At 43.9% G+C, this 27,812-nt stretch overlaps 1 protein-coding gene across 3 annotated transcripts in view; it reads right to left on the bottom strand.

Moving 5' to 3' along the window:
* LOC115092750 (disintegrin and metalloproteinase domain-containing protein 9-like) overlaps positions 1-27,812 on the bottom strand; it is a 384,934-nt gene that overhangs the window by 42,795 nt on the left and 314,327 nt on the right. For all 3 annotated transcript variants that reach the window (XM_029604043.1, XM_029604042.1, XM_029604044.1), the window contains one exon: positions 11,933-12,044. In XM_029604043.1, the coding sequence (XP_029459903.1) occupies positions 11,933-12,044 (112 nt within the window). The remainder of the gene's footprint in view (positions 1-11,932; positions 12,045-27,812) is intronic.

Here is a 27,812-nt window from a genome sequence, read left to right as displayed (position 1 = left end):
ACCTACTAATCCTCGACAATATCAGGGTGACTGGAAATCAAGAGCTCCCACAGAAGGGGACAGCAGGGGCTTTTTAAAATCCTTATTAGTTTTAATTATTGAATGTTATTTGATATATGTGCTGTTTTGAAATATTTTATTGGTGGTACGGAAATTTTCTAAAATTTGTATATGAGTTAAATTACTGGAGGTTCTATTCATCAGCAGTTTTGAAATATATATTTTAGTATGATTTTCCTATTTGATGTTTTATACTTCTTGATTTTATTGTTTGATGTTTTATGAGGAATGATGGTATTTTCTGTTTTTCCATTGCTGCATTACAAATAGTCAAACTTCTTGTGATTTCCAGTTTAGTTTGTCTGTGCATTTCTGTGTATATTTTATGGTCCCTTTATTCTGTATTTGGTGACTCGCCAAATTGTATGTGTAATTGGGTACCCATGGGCCAGTATGGAGAAAAATCCCCCGGGCCACTATTTTCCCACAATCCACCCCTGGATATTACATCCTCACTTTTTGAAACCTTGGGGCCCTGCTTGTACCTCCATACACATTTTACACACATGCTTTCAACCATCCTGTTTTTGCAGGCTCCTTTATAAGGCTGCCTTTTCACTTTAGCTGTAGGAAAGCACAGAGAAAAACACACAATAGATATTATATCTGCCATTGGCATGGAAGTTTCTTATTGTGGCCACATACATTTCCTATCCGTTGGGGAATTTGTGAGGTGGAAACTGGCAGAGGAAATAGGCCCCAACAAAGAACATCCCTTATGCTTTTTAATATACAGGCTATGCAACTACACTTTAAATATTCTACTTTATTTGGCCATAAAAACAAAAGTGTACTATAGCTAACAACATTTCTTCATACACATGTGTGTTATTGTTTGTAAGGTTTTGGGTGGACCCTTGGACACTGTGGCAGTGTCGACCCCAGTGACATAGTAAGGCAAAGGGCCGTCGGCGCCATTTTGATTACTGGCAGCCGACGGCCCTTTCCCTTACTATGTCACAGGGGCTACCACTGCCATTGGTCGACCCCAGTGACATAGTAAGGGCAAAGGGCTGTCGGCGCCATTTTGATTGCTGGCAGCCTACGGCCCAAACCCAGGAGATCACTCCCGGACCGCTCCTGGACCCCCGCTGGACCACCAGGGACTTTTGGCAGGTCTTGGGGGAGTCAGGAGGGTGGGGGGTTGTAATAAATTAATTTGGAAAATCTTGGGGAGGGGTCAGGAGGGTGGGGGTTGTATTTAATTAATTTGGCAGGTCTTGGGGGGGTCAGGAGGGTGGGGGGTTGTATTTAATTAATCTGGCAGGTCTTGGGGGGGTCAGAGGGTGGGGGGGTTGTAATTAATTTGGAAGATCTTGGGGAGGGGTCAGGAGGGTGGGGGTTGTATTTAATTAATTTGGCAGATCTTGGGGGTTCAGGAGGGTGGGGGGTTGTTAATTAATTTAAAGGGTTGGGATGGTTTTTTTTGGGGGGGGGGATTCCCACAGAATTAGAAAGACAAAAGTTTTCTGATCTGGGTAATGGACCGAAATGGCCCTCCCCAGACCAGAAAAGAAAATGGGGAGAAAAAAAATGTTATGCACTCCCCTAATTTGCTCCATAAGATGCACAGACTCGCGAGGACAGAGCCGGTTTAGCACAATTTTTTTTTTTTAAATTTTCCCCCTCTGAATCCTAGGTGCGTCTTATGGTCAGGTGCGTCTCATGGAGCGAAAAATACGGTAGTTTGAAAAAAACCTGTCCCTTCTGTTCATATACAGGCTATGCAACCCCAATATACAGGCTATGTAACCCCAATATTTAAAAAGGGCTCCAGGGGTGATCCGGGAAACTACAGACCGGTTAGCCTCACTTCAGTGCCAGGAAAAATAGTGGAAAGTGTTCTAAACATCAAAATCATAGAACATATAGAAAGACATGGTTTAATGGAACAAAGTCAGCATGGCTTTACCCAAGGCAAGTCTTGCCTCACAAATCTGCTTCACTTTTTTGAAGGAGTTAATAAACATGTGGATAAAGGTGAACCGGTAGATGTAGTATACTTGGATTTTCAGAAAGCGTTTGACAAAGTTCCTCATGAGAGGCTTCTAGGAAAAGTAAAAAGTCATGGGATAGGTGGCGATGTCCTTTCGTGGATTGCAAACTGGCTAAAAGACAGGAAACAGAGAGTAGGATTAAATGGACAATTTTCTCAGTGGAAGGGAGTGGACAGTGGAGTGCCTCAGGGATCTGTATTGGGACCCTTACTTTTCAATATATTTATAAATGATCTGGAAAGAAATACGACAAGTGAGATAATCAAATTTGCAGATGACACAAAATTGTTCAGAGTAGTTAAATCACAAGCAGATTGTGATAAATTGCAGGAAGACCTTGTGAGACTGGAAAATTGGGCATCCAAATGGCAGATGAAATTTAATGTGGATAAATGCACGGTAATGCATATAGGGAAAAATAACCCATGCTATAATTACACAATGTTGGGTTCCATATTAGGTGCTACAACCCAAGAAAGAGATCTAGGTGTCATAGTGGATAACACATTGAAATCGTCGGTTCAGTGTGCTGTGGCAGTCAAAAAAGCAAACAGAATGTTGGGAATTATTAGAAAGGGAATGGTGAATAAAACGGAAAATGTCATAATGCCTCTGTATCGCTCTCCATGGTGAGACCGCACCTTGAATACTGTGTACAGTTCTGGTCGCCGCATCTCATAAAAGATATAATTGCGATGGAGAAGGTACAGAGAAGGGCTACCAAAATGATAAGGGGAATGGAACAGCTTCCCTACGAGGAAAGACTAAAGAGGTTAGGACTTTTCAGCATGGAGAAGAGACGACTGAGGGGGGATATGATAGAGGTGTTTAAAATCATGAGAGGTCTAGAACGGGTAGATGTGAATCGGTTATTTACTCTTTCCGATAGTAGAAAGACTAGGGGGCACTCCATGAAGTTAGCATGGGGCACATTTAAAACTAATCGGAGAAAGTTCTTTTTTACTCAACGCACAATTAAACTCTGGAATTTGTTACCAGGGGATGTGGTCAGTGCAGTTAGTATAGCTGTGTTTAAAAAAGGATTGGATAAGTTCTTGGAGGAGAAGTCCATTACCTGCTATTAAGTTCACTTAGAGAATAGCCACTGCCATCAGCAATGGTTACATGGAATAGACTTAGTTTTTGGGTACTTGCCAGGTTCTTATGACCTGGATTGGCTACTGTTGGAAACAGGATGCTGGGCTTGATGGACCCTTGGTCTGACCCAGTATGACATTTTCTTATGTTCTTATTAAAGAGCTTAACAGAAACTGCTGTACTCTATACTGTGTACATACAGACAGGTAGAGATGTTACCAATAATGCTTTGCATACTGTACATGAACACATTTACTATGGCAGTAGGTTTAAGAAGGCTGTACTGTCTTATAAAAAGTGCTTGATGGATATCTGCACAGCTTACTTTTAAAAAGCAAAATACAATGCTCACCTTCCTGCCGTAGATATTGCATGGTGTCTAGCTGGCCAACTCGACCCACAACTGCCTCAGATAAGGTGCTGGGTACCAGCTGCTCAGAGAAAGTGAAACTGATGTGGCTACCTTCTCCCTCTGCAATCCTCCTGGCCTGCTTCTGCTTCACACATCTGCTCAGGTCCCTCCACTTGTGCATCAGCTCCCCAATGCTACAGTTGTGGTGGATCACTGAGTTGATAGCATGCCTGATCCGCTTCCAGATCTGCTCCTTCCTGTAGGCACCCACTCTCTTAGATTGGGGAGCATACAGCAGTTTCTGGTACCACATGACATGCTCAACAAGCATGTCCACCTCAGCTAACAAGAAGTTGGGCTTGCAAATCAGAGCTCCACATACCTGAGGCATGATGCAAGTTGGACAGGGGGTGGGGCAATATATACTTTTGTAGGCAGAGTAATTTTCACCCCTCCCTGCATAAATTATACACACAGGTGGGTCCGATCTGCGCACGGACCATTAAAATTGATGTGAAACATGTACGCGCTGGCTGATTTGTGCACACTGCCAATTAACATTGATGGGCAAAATATGCATGCAGGTCAATTTGTGCATATTGCAATTAGAATTGATAGCTGACATGTGCATGCTGGTTGATTTGTGCGCATTGCAATTGAGATTGCTGGTGCACATGTGCGTGCTGTTTCATTTCGGCATGTGTACAGAAAATTAATTACCTACACAAGTTAATTACAATTAGGTTTAGGAATATGTATTCTGCATCCACTCTTTAACATTGTGGAGGATGTGACTGCCTTACTTTGTGGGGGAGTGGGTTGATCGTCTCTCTGACCTTGCAATCCAGATCCTGCAGTGTTCCAAATGGCTATTTTGTACACAATAGGGATGTGAATCGGGTGATCGATCGTCTTAACGATCGATTTTGGCTGGGGGGGAGGGAAATCTGATCGTCTTGTTTTTGTTTTTTTTAAATCGTAAAAAATCGTAAATCGGGGGAGGGCGGGAAAACCGGCACCCTAAAACCCACCCCGACCCTTTAAAATAAATCCCCCACCCCCCGAAGCCCCCCCAAATGTTTTAAATTATCTAGGGTCCAATGGGGGGGGTCCTGGCGCGATCTCCCGCTCTCGAGCCACGGCTGCGTTAAAAGAAATGGCACCGGTGGCCCTTTACCCTTACCATATGACAGGGCAAAGGTAGCACCGGTGCCATTTTGGTTCCTGTCACCCGACGTCACGAGTGCAGGAGATTGCTCCCAGACCCCCGCTGGACCCCCAGGGACTTTTGGCCAGCTTGGGGGGGCCTCCTGACCCCCACAAGACTTGCCAAAAGTCCAGCGGGGGGTCCGGGAGCGACCTCCTGCATGCGGGCCGTATTGCCAATATTCAAAATGGCGGAAAGATCTGGGTTTACCCAGATCTTTCCAGAACAACTCAATTAAGGAGAAAAAAATTCCTAGAATTAAGAACAGACGTGGAAAGTAAAGGTGGGAAAATGATTGTAAAATATCCATGTAGGTGTGAAGTTTGGAGAAATGGTCAAAAATATGTTTATTTTGAGATAACACAGTTAAAAAAGTTTCTTGAATCTTCCCCTCCGTGAAAATTAGCAACAGGAACGAAGCAGGAAAAAAAATATATATATATATCTAGGTTTGTCTTTTCCTTTTTCAATTGTAAAAGGTATTCCTGTTTTCCTTAAACCGCTCAAATTTCTTTCTCAATCCTGGAGCATTACCTCTTACATTTCTTGTTGCAGATTAGAGATGTATACCTCAGTTATTATTGATAACAGTATGGAAAATCTGTAACCAATTGTTTATTTTCTTCTATGTAAGATTGTTAAAATCAGCATAAATAAAAAATTAAAAAAAAAATAAAAAATAGTAGGAAGTCCCACCCTCGCGTTGGTGTGCAACCAGCGACCATAAGTGCTCGAATGTATGGCACACACAGGCACAAGCACAAATTTATGCGTGCATAGCAGCGCACGCAGGGGCACACACAAATACAGTTACTATGTACAACGGATGCGCACAAGTCACGGGTGAAACATACGTGTATTTTGCATAGTTCACGCATATATGCGCAAACATTGCAAAATACATGCCACCCACGACGCGTCCAGCCCTGCGCACGTTTATTCCTGCATGCGAGCATGTTTTAAAATCTACACCATACTTACCAACCATACTTATCAACACCCGCAGATCTGAACACATCACACCCATCCTCAAAGATTTACATTGGCTCCCCATTGCACAACGGATAAAATACAAAACATTGTTTTTAATACACAAAACTCTACATACTGAAAACATGCACTGGCTCAATAATGCTCTACACTTCTGCAAACATGCCAGACCACCCAGAACGCAACACGCTTACATTACACACACCTTCTCACAAAAATACCCTACTCAACACGACTAGAGAACGCGCCATGTCTATAGCCGGGCTGACATGCTGGAACAATATGCCCCCTAACCTCTGTCAGGAATCATGACCAAAAAAGTTTAAAGAAAAACTTAAAACATGGCTTTTCCTACAAGTATTTACCTAACAATCCTTCACCCTCATTATAGCAGTAGGCATATCCCTAATTACCACCTGCAACTTACCACTTATTGACAATGCCTTAACATTCTACCTACTAATTCACATAACTGCAATTTTTTTGCTCAAATGCTCAACTTGTATTTTTGATCCTGAAATAATTATTATATGCTTTAACTATATAAATATCCCACCTGTTCCTTAGATTTAACAAGCTTATACCCCTTCATCTTGATAATCCCTCCTGTCTTATATATACCAAATTTCTGCTCATATTTTCAATTTGTTTTTCATCTCACAATATGTAGTATGAGATTTAATCATTTTGCATATCCTTGCAAATTGTTTACAACTTGTATTTTAACTTACTTTATGTAAAATGTGTTTTAATCTTTTAATTAATCATTGACATTTTAATTAAGCATTGACTTAACTAGTTTGTTCTTTTCTAACCTTTGCAACTTTTCTTTAGATGTAACTAGTTTTGTTATTTTTCTAATTAGTTCAATTGTTCTTTTGTAATGCATCGTTGCTAGATGTTATGTTAATTGTAAACCGATGTGATGCTACTAAACGAATGTCGGTATATAAAAGCTTCAAATAAAATAAATAAATAAATAAATAAATAAATACTAATAAAGCCTCAGCCGTTTACATAATTAGTTGCTGCTGCAGAGATAAAAACCTTTTGGCCAAATTTTCAAAGGCCTGTGCACATAAAACCTGGTACACGCACAAGTGCTGGGCCTCTTCAAAGAGGCAGACCGGGGGCATGGTCTGGGCAAGGAGAGGCGGAGGGCGGGCCAGCACAGCACCATTTTATGCTGTCCTGGGAAAGTGCACGCCAGCAGCCGGCCGGTGCGCATAAGTTGCTTCTGCTCTCGAGGAGCAGTAAGTAAAAAAATAAAATAATAGGGGTAGCTAGATAGGCATTAGGGGTCGGGGTGGAGAGGGGAAAAGGAAGGAAGGGTAGGGTTAGGGAAATTCTCTCCCAGTCCGCTCCTTAATTGGAGCAGACTGGGAGGGAACTGGGGGAGGCCCAATTGCATCACCGTGCGTACCCTTACAAAATTCGGCCCCCTTGAGCGTGATGCCTGAACATGGGCATGCGGATTAAAAATCCGGCACGCATGTGCATGGCCCATGGATTTTATAATATGCATGCACGGTGCGCACATGTTATAAAACTCGTGCATCCATGTGCACGTGCATCTTTTAAAATCTATCCCTTTATGCATAACAGGGTAAACTTATCTGGGATCTACTATTAGAGTCTATTTTCCAGTAGAACATTACTTATTGCATACTGAAATGTGAACATTGAAGATCATACATCAGACATCTAGTAACATCGGTATTCCCGGGGACATCAATATAAGTTAAATGCTTTGTTTGAAGTTCTCCTCTCCTAGGAGTGAACTTTGGAATATGGTTATATTTTTTCAAGCAGTTTTTAATGTGAGGCTTTTTGCATTTTTGTATTTGTGTGTGAGTCCCTTGTGATGAGCGAATGGTCATGGTGGTTGTGGTGTGAGAGTGAATGATTGGGCGAATGTGGATGTGTGTGGGCGCTACACTTTACATCTGTAATTATAAGTGAAATTTATTTGTGGTAATAATAACTTTTTTTTGGTTCTGTATAATATTTCCATTAATAGAATAAATGCAATTTATAAGTGGAATTTATCCTTGGTATTTGAAAATTTCCTATCAAAGAATTGAGACATTAGGGATCTATATTTGACTGTTCTGTATTTGTGGCTTGGTTTTTCATAAACAGGACAGCAGGGGCGATAGGGGTGTTTTGTCAATAGTTTTTTTTCATGTGGCCTGATTCAGCCCATGGGAAATTGGAAGATTTTTTTAAACTTACTGCTGGCAGGGAGAAGATACCCTGGAACCTAGGCTGATGATAGACACTGTCGGCAGGAAAGCCAGGCCTCACCAGAGGGAGAAGAGCCCTGGACTCACACCAATGAAAAAAAGATGCCATGGTGAGGAGGCCACCAGTGGGAGAAGAGTGCCAGGATGAAGAAGTAACTGGAAGGGAGTCCAGGTACCTCCAATGGGAGAACAGCTCCAGACCTGTGCTGAGATAAAGAGGCCACTGGTGGGGAGGCCAGACCCTGTCAGCATGAGAAGAGCACCGGGACCCGCAGCACTGAACGGGCAGTGGGTGAGTAAAGAAAGGAAAGGGAGGGAGGAAGTGAAGCAGGGGTTTGAAAAAGGAAGGGAAAGGAGGGGAGGGAATGAGAGTCAAAGGAAAGGAGGGGATGTGAGAAAGGAAGGGTAAAGTGTGAGGGTGGAGGTGAAGAAGGAAATGGAAAGAGAGGAGGTAGGGGACAGGAGAGGGGAGTAGGGGTAGAGGGAAAGGAAGGGAAAGAACAAGAGGGAGGGGATGGCATGAGGTGTGGGAAGGGAGGGAAAGGAAGGGTGAGAAAGGGAAAGGAGGGGAGGGAATGAGAGGGAGAGGAGAGGATACTGGGAGGGAGGGAAAGGAAAGGAGTAGGTGAGAGGAAGTAAGAAATAGAAAGGAGGCGAAGGGAAGGGAAGCAAAGAAAGGGAATGAGGGAAGGTGATAAAGGGAAAGGAGGGGATGGGAGTAGGGTGAGTGAGGGAAGGGGGGTTGAGTGAGAAAGGGAAGGAAGGCAAGGGAGTGAGTGGAAGGGGGAGTAGGTGCACCTCCATCTCCAGTGAGGTAGATGCAGGGGAAGGAGAAGTCAGGGAGCAGGGTTGTCATTTTCCAGGAAATCTAGACATATTATTGGTGTGTTATCTGCCACATCTCTGGAGACCTAGTCCCTTCCTTTCTCAGTTTTTCAAATTATCAAAGGCTCCCCCCCCCCCCCCACCCACTCAAAAAATTCCAAGGGGGACCCTACTCCCAGCCCTCTTGTTTTGAAATTCCCTATGTGGCCCTTCCCTTGAAAAATTATGGGGACCCTTGATATATATTCCTGAAAATGCATTCAGGAGAATTTCAAGTATGTGTTTAGGTAATTCACATTTTGTGAAACTGAGATCTTGTGTGTGATTACCAATGAATGACTTCTCTAAAGTCTTCTGGTAAAAAAAAAAAAATTAGATACACACACACACACACACACACACACACACACACACACACACACACACACACACACATATAGCTAGACAGATAGTAAAAAAAAGCTAGATATAGACAGAAGCAGCACTATCCAAGTGTTCATGTGTCAATATCTCAAATCAAAAAAGAACACTCATGCATAATATCAAAGATTAATACACTATTTTAACCAAAATAAAAAAACATTCATGTATTGAAAACATCTAATAAGTATAAAACCAATCTAAAAAAATACAAAATGCCTTCTTACATATTTAAATTAAATTATTAAATTAAGTAACATTCATATAATATTAATATTGCACGCCAACAATCAAATTTCTACTTCAGTGTTTAAATATGCTATGTTTTGTTGACAAATTGTCCAAGCAGTTTAAACCAGAAATGTTTTCCATGGAAAGTACCCCTTTAGTACTGTTAAAAAGGTTCTTGTTTCTTTTTAAAGCAGGTCCAGTTTTGATATAAATAGATAGATAGACAGATAGTAAGCTACCCTAAACCAGTTTCCTGCCCCCATGAGCTTATCATGTGTTGGAGCCTTACAATGTGGACTGAGCTGTGTCTGGATATGAGTGATGAATTTTGGACTTGCCAAAAAGTATTTTTCAGCCCTACAGAGACTGCAAGCCACCACAGGAATATAAAAATACAGCAAAACCCCTGTGTGCTCTCCTATGAATGACAAATGTTCTGCAAGAACCAGCATCCAGCACTCACAGTGTTAACAAGTTGCGAAAAGGGACGCACTGTCTAGCCTGCCCAGAGAACAGTACTACATAGCCAACAGAGGAGGAAGCCAAAGGAATGCTGGGAGATAATTTAAGGAAGAAAAAGTATAATTTGTCTGGCTCTGTCTATGTGTGAGGGGCGTGGGGACAGTCAGGAGTTGGAGCCATGACCCAGGAAGAGAGGAGTGTATCTGGCAGCTCTGCAATCATTTCTTCTTCTGAAGAGCTAATTATCAAGAGGGAGAGAGAGACGTTTGCACTCTGAGGAACTACAGTGACAGACAGTTGTTCTTGCTTCATAGCCGAGCTACATGTAAAATCCCAACAAGGGACAGAGAGACTTCATTTCCAGAGATATCCAGGCCCAGGAGCACATGGCTGGATCACCCTCCTCAGAGACTGAGTTAAATAATCTAAACTTTGCACAGACAGTATCTTAGCAGAGGAGAGAAAAGGTTTATTTCATTGCCTTTTGTTACAAATTCAGTATCTCATCTTAACTGCTTCAGCCTTTCAGCCAAAGTCAAGCATAAACCCTTGCCACAGCCACTTTTGATAGGGCAGGGAATGAGAAGCTGATGGATCTTGGTCTTTCTGTAAGAGACTGAAACAAGACCTGCTTTCTGTTTAGTACCAAGTAAACCATTTGGGGAAGCTCTCCAGGTTGGCGAGACCTTTCACACACTGCAGTGCTTATCTATTTGGTTTGTCATCTAGCCAGCTCCACTATCAAGATGGACTTCTTCATTTACTTGATTGTTTTTTTCCCCACACAATTTTGAGTTTGGGACAGGGTGCACCTTTTACAAACTGATGACATGGGAGTGGATCTGTTCCCCCCTCTCTTTTTTGAGTACTCAGGGGTAAAGACAATTTTTGAAAGCTTTTCCCCCAACCTCTCTCTATTAATGCTCCTTATTTTTTTCTTTTACTATCTATATAAGTATGTTGATTGCCCTGGCTAACAGGCCATACCCAGTGTTATTTCTGCATTGCTTAATTTAAAATAAGAAAACTGCAAGTATATATTATACTTCACTACTGTACTTTTCCCATTTAATGTTTTGGTTAGATTTCTGACTCTTTACATAATACTAGTAAAAAGGTTAATTACTGTTTTATTCTGGTGTGATGATTTTATCTAGTCTGTGGTGCCACACGTGAAAGATTGTTTGGGAAGGTCACAGAATTGTGGTATTGGGGTGACCAGACTCTGTCTCATCCCCAACTCAGGCTACAAACCCAATGATGAATCATGTTAGTATAATCTCATGTGGTGCTCCCCACCCCAGGCATAGGGGTAATTCATAGTCCGGACCATGGTAGGCTGGTACCACATGTAAATGTCAAGTCTACTGATTGCTGCCTCTGGATTTTATGTTCTGTAACTTTAAGAACCATCTCTCTTGATACAACTCTTATCGTATGTGGAAGTATATCTCTCTGGTTTCACCCTACTTCTATATACCACACTCCTTTCACCAATGTACTTATTGTTTTATTTCCTGTTTAGGATTAAACTTTTCTCCAGTATTTTAGGATTTGCCATGCTTTCCACAACTTAAGGCCTGGATTTTCTAAATTTGCAGAACTTAGAAAATCCAGCAGTAACAGGGGGCGGGCCTGCCGGCAGCGATCTCACCAACACGGTGTGATAACTGCTGACTTTCGCAAACCAATAGCGCCACCGTGAAAGGCCGCATTACTGATGGCGATAAGGCTTCTTACCTTTTCGCCGTCAGCGATGTCTTCATGGCATCTGTCCTGGTGCCGCCCTGACTCCTCCCCATCCGGTGTGGACGATGCCCAGAACCTGCCCCGATCTAGGTATCGCACGCGAAAAGTCCCTTTTCGCGTACGATACCTTTGGAAAATGACCCCCTAAGTCTTAATTTTTCATTGCTGGTGACCAACAGTGAAACAGCCTTCTGGCTTCTGTAATTTGTTTTTAAGATAGCTGTGGAACCACTATCTTTTCTCAACAGAAAAGAACGTACAAAGTGTTCGGCATCAAAGTCTGACTATTACTCACCGTGGTACTCAGCCATCCGCCCGCTGTCAATACTGCCTCCTGCCCCTCTCTCTTTACAGTCTGGAGGTGTCCAACCTTTCAGACAGTGGCAGCTCCCCAGGTTATTGCAAACCTGAAGAGAAGGAGAAAATAATGAAAATTTGAACTTACCAAGTATGTTTCTGTCATTGGAGGTCAGGTTTGATTAATGGTGTCATGGGATCTAAGACTTTAAGAGAAATTTGTCATGGTTTTGCTGCAGACTTTAATGGGAGAATTTTTATTTTGACCTGGCAGTTTTCTCTTGCTCTTTTGGACTTTCAGCTCAGTCAGAACTAGAGCTGGGATCTAGTGCCAGAAACCTTCATTTGTTCCCTTATTTTATATCTCCTCCCAACTTCCTCTAGTCCAGTCATTGCTGCAAGTATACTTGGCCTGGTGCCATGAACCAGGGCTCTTCCAGAACCCTGCAATCATGGGCTCTGGAAAAATAATCATATATCAATATGAAATAATAAATAAATCATATGAAATATTAAAAAAATAATGAATACTCACATCAGAGTTGTAATTGTAAATACTGTAATATAACAAATTAAACAAAACATAATATAACACATAAAACTGACAGCAAACGCTAAATAGAAATCAGAATTAAAAAGATCCTACCACAGCTATGTTTCAGCACGCTGCCTGCATCAAGCAAAAGCTCCCTAAAACTATCTTTTAAAATATTAACTGCATAAAAACATAATCTAGACACATATGTACACCCAGATACAAGATACAGAGCACCATGGTAAAATGCTGAGTGGAGAGGAAGCGGGTACTGGGTAGTCAATATGAGATAAAGAGATACCTAGTACAGCTGGAGGTGGGAACAAGGTTGAGAGATCAAATCAGGGACATAGGATAAGGGGTGGGGGAGCTGGTATTGGTTTAGGCAATGGGAATTCCCATCTACCCAAGTGGTAGAAAACCAGACAGAAAGAGTCTCAATCTGGGCAGATTGGGTGGACTAGTTAGTGTTTATCTATTGGCATAGGGAGGGCCATTTTCAAAGGGATCTGCAGTGCACAGGTAAAAAGCATTTTAAGCTCATAAATCAACTGATTGGAAATTGCCCAACTTGCACCTATAGGTTGGTAAAATTGCACATAGTTCCATTAGGCACTTAATTTTACTTGCATTATAGTGGAGATGTTCTCAGAGCAGTATTAGGTCAGGGTACTTTTTCCCTGGGGCAATTTTCTAAGTAAACGTCCCTGCATATTTTTCCTTTGAAAATTGATGCAAACTTCACAGGTAAATGCACTTTTCAGAAACACAGGCATTTTGAAAATTGCACTCTTACTATTGTTACGCTCGCCGCCTGCGGTAGCTCCGCAGTGTGGCCTTCTCACCTCTCTACACAAGCTTCGGGCTCCAACTCCTCGTTGCTGGCGGCGGTGGGCCGCCAGCGCTTCCACCCTGCTCCGCTTCCCGGGACCTCCAGCCAGGATGCCTCCATCCGTCGGGCCTTTCCACGGGGTTCACGGAGACGCGACCGGCAGTGCCTCGCCCCCTCCCTAGGTGCGCATGCGCACACCGGTGAAAACTTTAAAGGGCCCACGGCGGAAACCTGGCCGTGGACCCGGATACTGATGTCAGATCCTTCAGCGCATAAATGCTCAGGCCGTGCTCCTCAGCGTTGCCTATGCAACAGGTCTCCTTGGTCTCCTGTTCCAGGTTTCCTCGTACTCATTGCTTCTCTGTGAGCCTTGCTTCATGCTCCTGTTTCTCCAAGTTCCTGGTTCCTGTTTTGTGTTCGTCTCGTCTGTGTGCTGATTGACTTCCTGGTTCCAACCACTGCTACGCCTGACCTTGCCTGCCTTCTCCAAACCTGACTACTGCTACATCTGACCACGCCTGCCTTCTCTGAGCCTCGACCATTGCTATGTCTGACCACACCTGCCTTCTCCGTGCCTTGACCATTGCTACATCTGACCATGCCTGCCTTCTCCATGCTTGACCATTGCTACGTCTGACCATACCTGCCTTCTCTGTGCCTTGACCATTGCTATGTCTGACCATGCCTGCCTTCTCTATGTCTTGACCATTGCTACGTCTGACCACGCCTGCCTTCTCCGTGCCTTGACCATTGCTACGAATGACTTCACATCAGACTTTCTTTAGTCCAGAGTTCCACATTGCTTGCTACACCTTCCAAGTACTGCTAGCCTCCATTCAAGCTTGACAGTGACGCCTCTGACCCTATCCTCTGGACACGGACTAGTAAGGATTCAGCCTTCCTCTGCTCAGGCACCTTCAGTTCCTTCTCATTCCTTGGTACTTGAGTTTCTGTTCCATATCCCGTCCAAATAGGACAATGCCATCTGCTGTCTCTGGGCTGAACCATCTACTACCTACACTTAACCTTGAGGCCCACCTAACTCCTGCCGGCCCCGGCACCCAAAGGTTCAACCCGAGGGGGAACGTGGGCTGGTACAGGTGAAGCTCCAGTGGCCTCCAGCTTCAGCCCACTCTGCCTGCTGATGGTGGGGACCTGTAGGCCCTCACCTATGGGTTGTGGCAACCCCACCTCAGCCCAAGGATCCACCTCCTATGCAACAACTATGGTAGACACACACAATCCAAAGCAACTAATTTTCTATGAGAGTTCCCACTCGAGTGACTTGACTGGGATATCCAAGGGAACTTCTATTAGTGAAACAATTTAAGGAAATGTAAGGAATCCTCAGGTTCTTTATTGCATATTATTCTTATTTATTTATTTGAATTTATATGTTGCCTGCTACCATTGGAACTCCAGGCAGTGTACAGTCTAGTTTTGCTGTGACTGAAGGACTTTCAAGACTTTAATTTTAGAATTCCTCTCCATTCTTTGAAAGATATCACCAGTAGAAGTTTCCTTTGGTGAAATACATCACTCACTTCCTTGGCTGGTAGGAATTCTTCTGGACAGTCAGCTGCTTTGGACTGCATATGTGTGTGTGTGTGTGTGTGTCTGCATGCATCTACATTATGTTTATGTTGTTGTTAATTATTCAAAAAAAGGATTTTTGGGAGCTTGCCAGAACTAACCATGTGGGAATCTTTCTAATTCTAATTTCTAGTTTTTGTTTGCTGTTGGTTTTATCTATTATGCTTTATTTGGTTTATTTATTTATTAATTTTTTTACAATTGCAACTCTGTGATGTGTTACAGCTACAAATATGTTTACAAATATGTTTTCATATAATTTTTTAATGATTTCATATTGATATATTATTTTTCTAACACATATTGCTCTATTTTTTTGCCCGCTGCTCCTTGTCCTGGCTTGTTCAACATTCTTAACCATAAAAAAAACCTGATGGTAGATACACAATGCAAAAATATAATGAACCACAGAATATCATCAATGAATGGAGGAATTATAAAGAGATCCTCATCTAGTAGAATGGTATCATTTGTTTAATATTGTTTCAAAGTTATTTTAAACTGGAACACCAAGTTGTACCTTGCTTACAGGTTTTAATCACTGTTCTCATCAAACCTCGAATGCCATAATAGAATCAATTGTTTTAAACTGTTTTTTTTTCTATCAATGCAATTAAAATATTCCAAATACGGAGAGCTTGCAGTACTTATCTTAATGAAAATTGTCCATAAATTGTTTCTCTAATTTCAACACGCTGAATTCGAGTGCCCGACACAGTGTGTTTTGCTTCTTCCTCAGGGGCGGCAGTGTGATAATATGGTTGAACAGTTCTCCATATTCAAGAAAACATAAAAACATCATGGATCATAACTGGATCACCTATAACTTGTGAGCTATTTTCATATATAATACTTGCATTTAGTCCACGGAAATCATTCTTGAAAATGCTGTCCAGTCCATACTCATCTTCAACAAAAATGGCGTACACCTCCATTACCAAATTTACAAGTTTTAAATATAAATGGATCAATCAGATCAGACAGCAGGAAGATATCTATCAACTGAATGAGAACAATAACTAAATTTGTGAAAACAAATTAATGTTTTCATTTAACCCATGTGATGAGACGATGTTTAGTCGAAAATCCAATGGTGTTCCTTAAAATTTAATATTGAGATTATATCACCTCTGTTGTGAGATTTAAATCGATTTGATGACAGACCATCATAAATCTTCAAATTTATGCTGGTACATTAGACAGTGCTTCACTATGGGTGCATCTATTTTTCAAGTATTTAACTGGCAACAGTGTCCCTGCATGTGAACTTTAATCAATCAAGATATTCTATCCACATATAAGTGTGGGAGATCATACTGAATAAAATGAATGACAGCTGAATTACAATTTGTAAAATAATTTCTTTTGTATTGAACATGAGAATTGGGATGTTCCCACATGGTTCCTGAGATCATAATTCCATACATGGGTAATGATCAATCATTGAAGAACTAAATGACACTAATGATTCAATTGCTAATGTTGATCTAATTATTTGATCTCTAATATTCTGCCTCTTCTTATATGAAATAAGTGGTGGTTTAGAAAAAATTGAATGTAGTGAAAAAATGTACCAGCATCATCAAATACTTTGAGCTATTAACACTGACTTATCTGAATGAGGGAGAACACATACCAATTGAGAAGCAGCTGTTTTAGCTCGATATTGCAACAGTGAGTCCTGCTCTGAATACAGAGTTCTATGATATGCTATCCTAACTGCAGATAAAATGTAACCATGTTAAAAAAAATGGAAAGCCATCCAAAAAGACTGGTATTTAAATTCACCTATGTTGGAGCAAATCTGTCTAATACAAAACTGGCTTATCGGAAGACCTTTTTTGAAAACCAGTGGATGAAATGTTTGAAATTTCAAAAGATTATTATCATCCATGAATTTACGTATCACATCCTGATGTTTAATGATTAAAATGTCCAAAAATCCTATTTGCTGAATATTGTATGAAATGGTAAATTGCAAAAATTGATCAATTGAGTTTATCCATCTATAAAACTGATGTAATCCTTCTTCAATAGAATTACAAAGAAAAAAAGATCATCGATATATCTTACCCACATGAGAATTTTAGAGAAATCTGATGAAGTGTACATATATGCTTCTTCATATTCCTCCATCACTAGTTTTACTACTGATGGGGCTACTGACAAGCCTATGGAAATCCTATGTGTCTGGAGAAAGAACGTGCCATCAAAAACAAAATAGTTATTATGAGGCACCAATTCAGCCAATTTTAATAAGAAATAACTGGGCACATGGTGTTGACCACCTAGTCTAGATAAAGCATGTTCAATTACCCACATAACAAAGTTATGAGAAACATTAGTGTATAAAGATAGTACATCTGGGGGTCATATGATGCAGTAGTGCTAGTCAGTCGCAACTTTCCTCTGCTCCCAGCCCCGTGACTTTTCTACAGCTCGATCCCTTAGTTATTCAGGCCATATGCAAACAGAAATGGCAGAGAAGGTGGCTAAGAAATCCCTACAGATGCTCTGGGGAGACCAGACCATCAAAGCAAAGTGGACCGGCAGAAAAACGGCGAATGATCAGGTGGCTTGTAGCGAGGAGATGGCGTCCGATAATGACAATATGGCAGATGGATCATTTCTCATGGAAATAGTGGAGGCTGTAAAAGTTGCCATTAGCCAAGTTGGTGATAAAATACATTCGAGTCTAGATGTGAAGTTAGAGTCAATAGTGGACAAAGTGTTCAAAGTGGTATCAACAATGGGCGAGACTACAATACGGCTCAATAATCTCACAGAGCAGGTGGAGGAGCTAGAAATGTCATTCACCATGATGTGGCAATGGCTGAAGGTACTGGAAAGGGGGCACAAGTTGGCGGTCGAAAAGCAGGATGACCTACAGAACCGGGGCCATTGCAATAATTTACAAATTATTGGTGTGCTGGAGCAGGCTGATGGTTCAGATTCGGAGAGGGGGGGGTTTCCACGTGGCTGCCATCACTCCTAAATACCACGTTTAAGAGAGGAAGAATATAGCTGGATCGAGCCCACAGGGCTTTGGCGCCTGCCCCCAAGGTGAATGAACAGCCACATGCAGTGACTGTGAGGGTGCACAATTACCAGGATAAGTGCCAATTTTTCGATGCCAATAGAAAATTGAAAGAGATCAAGTTCAAATGTCAATGCGTATTCATTTTCCAAGACTATTTGGCAGATGTGCAGCAGCACAGTCATGTTTGTGGAAGTCAAACGAGGGCTGCGTAATCTGGGCCTCAGCTATACTATGTTATACCCAGCATGTCTGCGGGTGCTTCATAGCAGCAAGTCAGAGATATGTGACTTGGTTCAAGCTGCACGTGCACTGATTCAGAGGACACAACAGGCTGTGGTTGCTGCACCAGATGGGGCTCCTTGAAGTTCTGCGTAGCCTTATATCCTTTTTCTTACACTGTATAAGGGTACCATTGCAGTTCTATTTTCATATTCCTGTTTGTGGAACGTGTTCTAAATATCAAAATCACAGAACATATAGAAAGACATGGCTTAATGGAACAAAGTCAGCATGGCTTTACCCAAGACAAGTCTTGCCTCACAAATCTGCTTCACTTTTTTGAAGGAGTTAATAAACATGTGGATAAAGGTGAACCGGTAGATGTAGTATATTTGGATTTTCAGAAAGCGTTTGACAAAGTTCCTCATGAGAGGCTGTTAGGAAAAGTAAAAAGTCATGGGATAGGTGGCGATGTCCTTTCGTGGATTACAAACTGGCTAAAAGACAGGAAACAGAGAGTAGGATTAAGTGGACAATTTTCTCATTGGAAGGGAGTGGGCAGTGGAGTGCCTTAGGGATCTGTACTGGGACCTGTACTTTTCAATATATTTATAAATGATCTGGAAAGAAATATAACAAGTAAGGTAATCAAATTTTCAGATGATACAAAATTGTTCAGAGTAGTTAAATCACAAGCAGATTGTGATAAATTGCAGGAAGAACTTCTGAGACTGGAAAATTGGGCATCCAAATGGCAGATGAAATTTAATGTGGATAAGTGCAAGGTGATGCATATAGGGAAAAATAACCCATGCTAGTTACACAATGTTAGGTTCCATATTAAGAGCTACAACCCAAGAAAGAGATCTAGGCGTCATAGTGGATAACACATTGAAATCATCAGTTAAATGTGCTGCGGCAATCAATAAAGCAAACAGAATGTTGGGAATTATTAGAAAGGGAATGGTGAATAAAACGGAAAATGTCATAATGCCTCTGATTCGCTCCATGGTGAGACCGCACCTTGTGTACAATTCTGGTCACTGCATCTCAAAAAAGATATAGTTGCGATGGAGAAGGTACAGAGAAGGGTGATCAAAATAATAAAAGGAATGGAACAGCTCCCCTATGAGGAAAGACTAAAGAGGTTAGGACTTTTCAGCTTGGAGAAGAGATGGCTGAGGGGGGATATGATAGAGGTGTTTAAAATCATGAGAGGTCTAGAACGGGTTAATGTGAATCAGTTATTTACTCTTTTGGATAAAGCAAAATTGCTTACCTTGTAATAGGTGTTATCCCAGGACAGCAGGATGTAGTCCTCACATATGGGTGACATCATTGATGGAGCCCTATTGCGGAAAACTTTCTGTCAAAGTTTCTAGAAACATTTGACTGGCCCTGTGAGGCCACTGAGCATGCTCAGCATGCCATGATATTCTCTGCCTCAGGGGTCTCTCTTCAGTCTCGTATGTAGCAATAAGCTTTAGGAAAAAATAAAATAATAAAACGTATCAGACCCAACTCCGCGGGGTGGTGGGTGGGTTTCGTGAGGACTACATCCTGCTGTCCTGGGATAACACCTATTACAAGGTAAGCAATTTTGCTTTATCCCAGGACAAGCAGGATGCTAGTCCTCACATATGGGTGATTAGCAAGCTAAAGGCTGAGTCATTTTGTAGTGAAGCAACACTAAAGTATTGTTGGTGAAAATGAGACAGCCGAAGATTACAGCAGGTTGGATGTAGAAGGAGTTGGGATTAAACTGGAAACAAGTTCTTTAAGACAGATTGTCCATATGCTGAATCTTGAGCTGTCCATATGCTGAATCTTGAGCTGCAAAGGTGTGAAGAGAACTCCATGTTGCTGCTTTACATATGTCAAGAATTTGCACTGAATGATAGTGTGCTACTGAGGTTGGCATTGCTCTTACTGAATGCGCCTTTACTCGCCCTTGGAGAGGAAGGCCTGCTTTTTCATAGCAAAATTGTATGCAATCTGCTAACCAGTTGGATAAAGTATGTTTACCCACTGCTTTACCCAGTTTGTTTGGATCATAAGATACAAAGAGTTGAGTGGATTTCCTGTGGATTGCAGTGCGGTCTAAGTAGAATGCTAGCGCACATTTATAGTCCAAGGTATGTAAGGCTCGTTCTCCTTGGTGAGAATGAGGCCTTGGAAAGAATGTGGGTAAAACTATGGATTGGTTCAAGTGGAATTCTGTAACTACTTTGGGAAGAAATTTTGGATGTGTATGGAGAACCACTCTGTCATGTAGGAATTTTGTATAGGGTGAGTATGTGACAAGTGCTTGTAACTCACTAACCCTTCTAGCTGATGTAATGGCTATGAGGAAGATAGTCTTCCATGTGAGAAATTTAACATCACAGAAATTCATGGGTTCGAAAGGAGAACGCATGAGTCTTGTTAAGACCAGATTCAGGTCCCATTCTGTGACTGGTGGCCAAATTGGTGGCTTTAGTTGAGTTAAACCTCTCATAAACCTGCTGACAAGAGGTTGTATGGATATTGGTGCATCTCCCATCTTGTTATGGGTAAGCTGAGATTGCACTTAAAAGTACTCTTACAGATGAAGTCTGGAGACCTGAATCTGAAAGATGGCATAAGTAGTCCAGCAGAGAAGTTGTGGGGCAGGAGAAAGGATCAATACTCTTTTGCATGCACCACAAGGCAAACCTTTTCCATTTCAAAGAATAATTCTTCCGTGTTGAAGGTTTATGTAAAGCTATAAGCTCTTGAGACACATTGGTTGAAAGATTGAGTGGTTGTAAAATCAAGCTTTCAACATCCATGCTGTCAGGGACAGGGATTGAAGGTTGGGATGGTGCAACCGACCCTGATCCTGAATTATGAGATTGGGAGCTACACCCAGGCGAATTGGATCCCTGATCGAGAGGTCTAGAAGTGTGGGAAACCATACTTGTCGAGGCCAATACGGTGCTATGAGTATTATAGACCCCTTGTCCTGTTGTAGCTTCACTAGAGTTTTGGTTATTAGTAGGGATGTGAATCGTGTCCTCGATCGTCTTAACGATCGATTTCGGCTGGGAGGGGGAGGGAATCGTATTGTTGCTGTTTGGGGGGGTAAAATATCGTGAAAAATCGTGAAAAATCTAAAAATCGCAAAACCGGCACATTAAAACCCCCTAAAACCCACCCCCCGACCCTTAAATTAAATCCCCCACCCTCCCGAACCCCCCCAAATGACTTAAATAACCTGCGGGTCCAGCGGCGGTCCGGAACGGCAGCGGTCCGGAACGGGCTCCTGCTCCTGAATCTTGTTGTCTTCAGCCGGCGCCATTTTCCAAAATGGCGCCGAAAAATGGTGGCAGCCATAGACGAACACGATTGGACGGCAGGAGGTCCTTCCGGACCCCCGCTGGACTTTTGGCAAGTCTCGTGGGGGTCAGGAGGCCCCCCACAAGCTGGCCAAAAGTTCCTGGAGGTCCAGCGGGGGTCAGGGAGCGATTTCCCGCCGCGAATCGTTTTCGTACGGAAAATGGCGCCGGCAGGAGATCGACTGCAGGAGGTTGTTCAGCGAGGCGCCGGAACCCTCGCTGAACAACCTCCTGCAGTCGATCTCCTGCCGGCGCCATTTTCCATACGGAAAATGGCGCTGGCCATACGCGTATGGCCGGCGCCATTTTCCGTACGAAAACGATTCGCGGCGGGAAATCGCTCCCTGACCCCCGCTGGACCTCCAGGAACTTTTGGCCAGCTTGTGGGGGGCCTCCTGACCCCCACGAGACTTGCCAAAAGTCCAGCGGGGGTCCGGAAGGACCTCCTGCCGTCCAATCGTGTTCGTCTATGGCCGCCGCCATTTTTCGGCGCCATTTTGGAAAATGGCGCCGGCTGAAGACAACAAGATTCAGGAGCAGGAGCCAGTTCCGGACCGCTGCCGTTCCGGACCGCCGCTGGACCCGCAGGTTATTTAAGTTATTTGGGGGGGGTTCGGGAGGGTGGGGGATTTAATTTAAAGGGTCGGGGGTGGGTTTTAGGGGGTTTTAGTGTGCCGGCTCACGATTCTAACGATTTATAACGATAAATCGTTAGAATCTCTATTGTATTGTGTTCCATAACGGTTTAAGACGATATTAAAATTATCGGACGATAATTTTAATCGTCCTAAAACGATTCACATCCCTAGTTATTAGTGGTATCGGAGGATACGCGTACAGAAGGCCTGAGTTCCAAGGGTGAGCAAAGGCATCCTTGGCTAGTTGGTGATTCTGTCTGTATAGAGTGCAGAATGTGTCCACTTTGTGATTCAGGCATGATGCAAAGAGGTCTATTGTTGGTTGTCCCCAACGTTGAAATATCCTGGTCGCTACTAAGGGATCCAGGGACCATTCGTGTGGTTGGAACTTACGACTGAGTCGATCCGCCACTACAATGTGAATGCCTGCCAGATAAGTGGCTCGGAGAAACATTGAGTGTGTCAGGGCACAGTCCCAAATCTGTGCAGCTTCTTGACAAAGGAGATACGAACCCATACCTCCCTGTTTGTTGATGTACCACATGGCTACTTTGTTGTTCGTTTGGATCAGAACAGTCTTGTGTGAAAGGCAGTCTTTGAACGCATGTAGCGCATAATGTATAGCTCGAAGCTCCAGGAAATTAATTTGAAATGTTGCTTCGAGTTTTGTCCAAGTACCTTGGGTTTGGAGATTGTTTATGTGAGCTCTCCAACCCAAAGTTAGAAACTGATGAGCTGTTGCTTGTTTCTTTGAGTGAATCGAGTTTGCCAGTAGGGAAAGTGTTTCTGCCCGATCCTCGGGTAGAAAAGCTTTTGAGAGGATGGTGTTCAATTCTGCTCCTATGAATTGAAGCAGGTGAGAAGGAATGAGATGGGACTTTTGAAAGTTGATGAGAAAGCCCATGGAGTGAAGTAGAGTAATTGTTCAACTGAGAGAAGACAGAGCTCCTTGTTGAGATTGACTTCTGATGAACCAGTCATCTAAAAAGGGAAAGACATGGACACTTTCCTTGTGCAAGTGTGCTGCTATTACTGCCAGACATTTGGTGAATACTCTGGGAGCAGAGGCAAGTCCGAATGGTAGTACTCTGTACTGGAAATGTTGATGACTCACCATGAAGTGCAGATACTTGTGATGAGGAGGGAAGATTGGAATATGAGCGTAAGCATCTTGAAGATCCAGAGAACAAAGCCAATCTCCTGTTTGAAGAAGTGGAAGCATGGTGCCTAGAGAAACCATCCTGAACCTTTCTTTCTTCAGAAATTTGTTGAGATTTCTGAGGTCTAGGATGGGACATAGGCCTCCGGTTTTCTTTGGAATGAGGAAATAATGGGAGTAGAATCCTCTGCTCTGCTGAGCCCAGGGCACCAGCTCTACAGCCCTGGCTCTCAGAAGAGTGGATAATTCTACTTGCAATTGGATTATGTGATTTTCGGTTAGAGGAAGAGGTCTAGGAGGAGAGTCTCTTGGAACTGAGAGGAAATTGAGTTGGTAACCTTGAGATATTATTGCAAGTACCCATTGGTCTGTTTGGAGACCAATGGGTACAAATAACACTGTTGTTATTTGTAACCAATGGTTGTAGAAGGAGGACACTCGGCCTCCTACCAGAAGATGTGGTTGAGGATTGAAGAGATGGCCTTGATCTCTGGGAAAAACCTCAAAAGCCTGCAGCCGGACCCGTCTGCAGCGGAGGTTGAGGCCTAGCAGCCCTAGGTTGTCTGGACTGAGCTCTTTGCTGAGGCCTAGTAGATCTGCCTCTTGATGTTGGAGGGTAATAATGCCTCTGTCGATAGAAGGGTCGTCTAGATTCTTTTCTGGGAGGCCGACGAGATGACTGGGCAGCAGAATCCTGCGGAATTGATGAAAGTTGGTGCAGGGTTTCTGTGTGTTCTTTTAATTGTGCAACTGCATCTTGCACCTTGGAACTAAAGAGGTTGTCACCTAGACAAGGTAAGTCAACCAATTTTTCCTGGACTTCAGGCCGGAGCTCCGAGGCTTTTAGCCATGCACGTCTTGCACTTATCCCAGAGGCCGCTACTCTGGAGGCTGTTTCAAATCCATCTTAAGCAGCTCGGACTTCATGCTTGCCAGCTTCAAGTCCTTTGTGAATAATTGCTTGGGCTGCTTGTTGATATTGCTGTGGTAATGATGTTGTAAAGTCTTGCATCTGTTTCCACAGATTTCTTTGATATTGAGTCATGTTTAATTGATAAGATGAAATTCTGGTATTTAACATGGCTCCTTGGTAAATCTTTCTTCCCAGAGAATCTAAGAATCTATGATCCTTTCCTGGGGAAGTGGAGGAATGCGGCCTTATCCTTTTTGATTTCTTTTGTGTGGATTCCACAACCACTGATTGGTGTGGAAGCTGTGCCTTTTGGTAGACAGGAACAAACTGTACCAAATAAGTAGTGCCCATTCTTTTATTGACAGCAGGTACTGAGCATGGGTACTCCCAAAGTTGATGCTGTAAGTCCAGGAGGACTTGATGAATAGGTATGGCTACTACTTGTTTTGGAGGATCCACAAATTGGAGAACCTTCAATATTTGTTGCCTAGAATCCTCCTCCATCACCAAGGTGAAGGGCATGGTGTCCGCCATATCCTGGACAAAATTAGTAAAAGATAAATCCTCTGGTGGAGATTTTTTCCTTTGGTCTGGAGGTGAAGGATCCAACATAAAGTCTTCAGAGGAAGTGTCTGCATGTCCATCATCCCAAGTATCTTACGGATCTTCTTGATGGGGAGATATGGGAGAGGATCTTGGTGGACGAGGAACTCCTGAGGGACCTGGTTGCGGGTCATTGAAGGGAATCCGTCCAGGAACCTCTTCTTGTGGTATGGATGGAAGAGCACCGACTACTTCATTGAATCTTTTCATGAAGAGTTGGTAAGAGCGCCAGCTCAGGATGTCCTGGAGCCCCAGGTAACATCAGCATCGAAGGCATCAGGTCTGGTATCGACGATGGAATCGGCATTGGCATCTATGATCATCTCAGCATCGACTTGGGTTGTGGTGCCAGCATTGGTGTAGGCACCAGCATCGACGGAGTTGTCGGCAATGGTGCAGGCACCGGCATCGACGGGGTTGTTGGCATCGGTGCGGGCGCCGGCTTCGGTGTCACCACCGGCATCGGTACAGGTACCGGCATCGATTCGGGAACCGGCATCGATGTCGGCACCGGCATCGGTGAAGGTGCCGGAATCGACATCTGTTCTTTTAAGGCCTGGAGCACCGCTTGACGGATGAAATCCGACAATTCCTGCAGAACAGCTGGTGCAGGCAGAGCAGCTGAACGCGGTGGTGGTGTAGGTGTCGAAGGAACCTCCACAGAGCCCTGTGGAGGTTCGACTATTGGTGCGTCTTCATGGGGTGAAGGCCCCAGCATCGAAGGTACCGGCGTTTCCTGAACTCTTGGCCGTTTCGCGGTCGGTTCCTCCGGGGAAAGAAGCACCGAAGGCGTCGATGTCGATGACGGTGTTGCAGTCTCAACCGCTTCCCTCCGCTTAGGGCTCAACCCTGCCTACCTCCGCTTCAGGAATCGCCGCATTCCGCCCGCTCTGGACCCCGGGGGCTTCTCTCACTCCACGTGGCGGCCACCATTACGAGCCTGCTTCTCGTCAGTCTCGCGCGCGCGAGGACGCCCGTCTTGAGCACTCAACTCCCGGAAGCCTGGCCCCGCCCGTGCTGCTGACGTCACGCCCAAGCCCCGATATAACCGGCGCTCAAACTCTCTCTCATTGCCTTGCAACGAGGTTCACAACTCCATAGTTGTTCTTAGTTGCGTTCCCGGTGATCTCCACGTTTCCTGCTTCTGACTCCGGTTTGCTTCCGACTCCGCTTCAGCCAGCTGCCTGCCTCTGACTCCGGTTTGCTTCCGACTCCGCTTCAGCCTGCTGCCCGCCTCTGACCCCGGTTTGCTTCTGACTCCGCAGCCTGCTGCCTGCCTCTGACCCCGGTTTGCCTCTGACTCCGCTTCAGCCTGCTGCCTGCCTCTGACTCCGGTTTGCCTCTGACTCCGCTTCAGCCTGCAGCCAGCCTCTGACCCCGGCCTGCTTCTGCTTCAGCCTACAGCCTGCTTCCGCCTCCGGTTTGCTACCGACTCCGCTTCAGCCTACAGCCTGCTTCAGCCTCCGGTTTGCTACAGACTCCGCTTCAGCCTACAGCCTGCTTCAGCCTCCGGTTTGTCTTCAGCCGGCCCTCGGCCCTGTACAGCCGGTCCCCTGCTTCCCGGGTACCTTCGACTTCCTATCCTTCCTGTTTGCTCTGGTCCCGGCCTAAGCCTATCTCAGCCCCTGGACTCTCTGCCTCTACTCCAAGTCCTGAGGTCCCAGTGCCCTACGGGCTCCTCCCAGGTGGTTCCTGGTTCCCAGGTGAACACCTCCTGCCTGTGGCTCCGCCTCCCGGCTTACCCTGTCACCCTAGGTAGGCCGGCCCAAGAGTCCACTACCTCGCCAGCAGTGTCCGACTGCAACAGATGGTGCTTCGAGCGGTGTTCCATCACTGACTTGTCGATGCTATCGATGACGTCGGCGATGGATGGTGCCCCGACCCTTCCTGACGACGTTTTTTCAAAATTATTCTTTTTGAGACTCCGGCTGGAGAGGATTTAGTCGAGGTAGAGGGAGATGGCAAAAGTTGTAGATGGAATAGATGCTCCATCTTCTCTTGGCGGGCTTTTCGTCCCTTCGGAGTCATTTCTGCAGATTTAGTGCAGGTTGTGACATTATGTTTTTCCGCCAAAGAACACACTCAAGGTGTGGGTCTGTAATGGACATTGTCCGATTACAGATGGGACATTTTTTAAATCCCATAGCCATTTTAATGTCGACAGCTGTCGATGAGAAGAAAGTGAGAGAAAAATATTTTTTACTCGGAGAGTAAAATGAGACAAAGATTACTCACCAGCCGGTGGAAACCTGAGAGATCCCGTGTGGGAGAATATATTTGAGAAAAAGTGACTTTTAGTCAGCAAAACACTATGAGAAAATCTCACAAGGCTCCTGCTCCGTGATGCCTACAGCAGCGCGGAAAAACGAAAACTGAAGAGAGACCCCTGTGGCAGAGAATATCATGGCATGCTGGGCATGCTCAGTGGCCTCACAGGGCCTGTCAAAAGTTTCTAGAAACTTTGACAGAATGTTTTCCGCAATAGGGCTCCATCAATGATGACACCCATATGTGAGGACTAGCATCCTGCTTGTCCTGGGATAATAGAAAGACTAGGGGGCACTCCATGAAGTTAGCATGTGGCACATTTAAAACTAATTGGAGAAAGTTCTTTTTCACTCAACGCACAATTAAACTCTGGAATTTGTTGCCAGAGGATGCGGTTAGTGCAGTTAGTGTAGCTGTGTTTAAAAAAGGATTGGATAAGTTCTTGGAGGAGAAGTCCATTACCTATTAAGTTGACTTAGAAAATAGCCACTGCTATTACTAGCAACAGTAGCATTTAATAGACTTAGTTTTTGGGTACTTGCCAGGTTTTTATGGCCTGGATTGGCCACTGTAAACAGGATGCTGGGCTTGATGGACCCTTGGTCTGACCCAGTATGGCATGTTCTTATGTTCTTACCAGGAAGAACTCCTGGAGGGAGTTGAGCTGTCTTGCTCAATTTTGTTGTTCATTGCTTGTTTTATTAATCGCAGGACTGGGAGGA

This window comes from Rhinatrema bivittatum, chromosome 5 (genome assembly GCF_901001135.1).
Source record: "Rhinatrema bivittatum chromosome 5, aRhiBiv1.1, whole genome shotgun sequence".
Lineage (NCBI taxonomy): Eukaryota > Metazoa > Chordata > Amphibia > Gymnophiona > Rhinatrematidae > Rhinatrema > Rhinatrema bivittatum.
The sequence above is the reverse complement of the archived record's forward strand: the minus strand, read 5'-3'. Positions and strand labels throughout refer to the sequence as shown.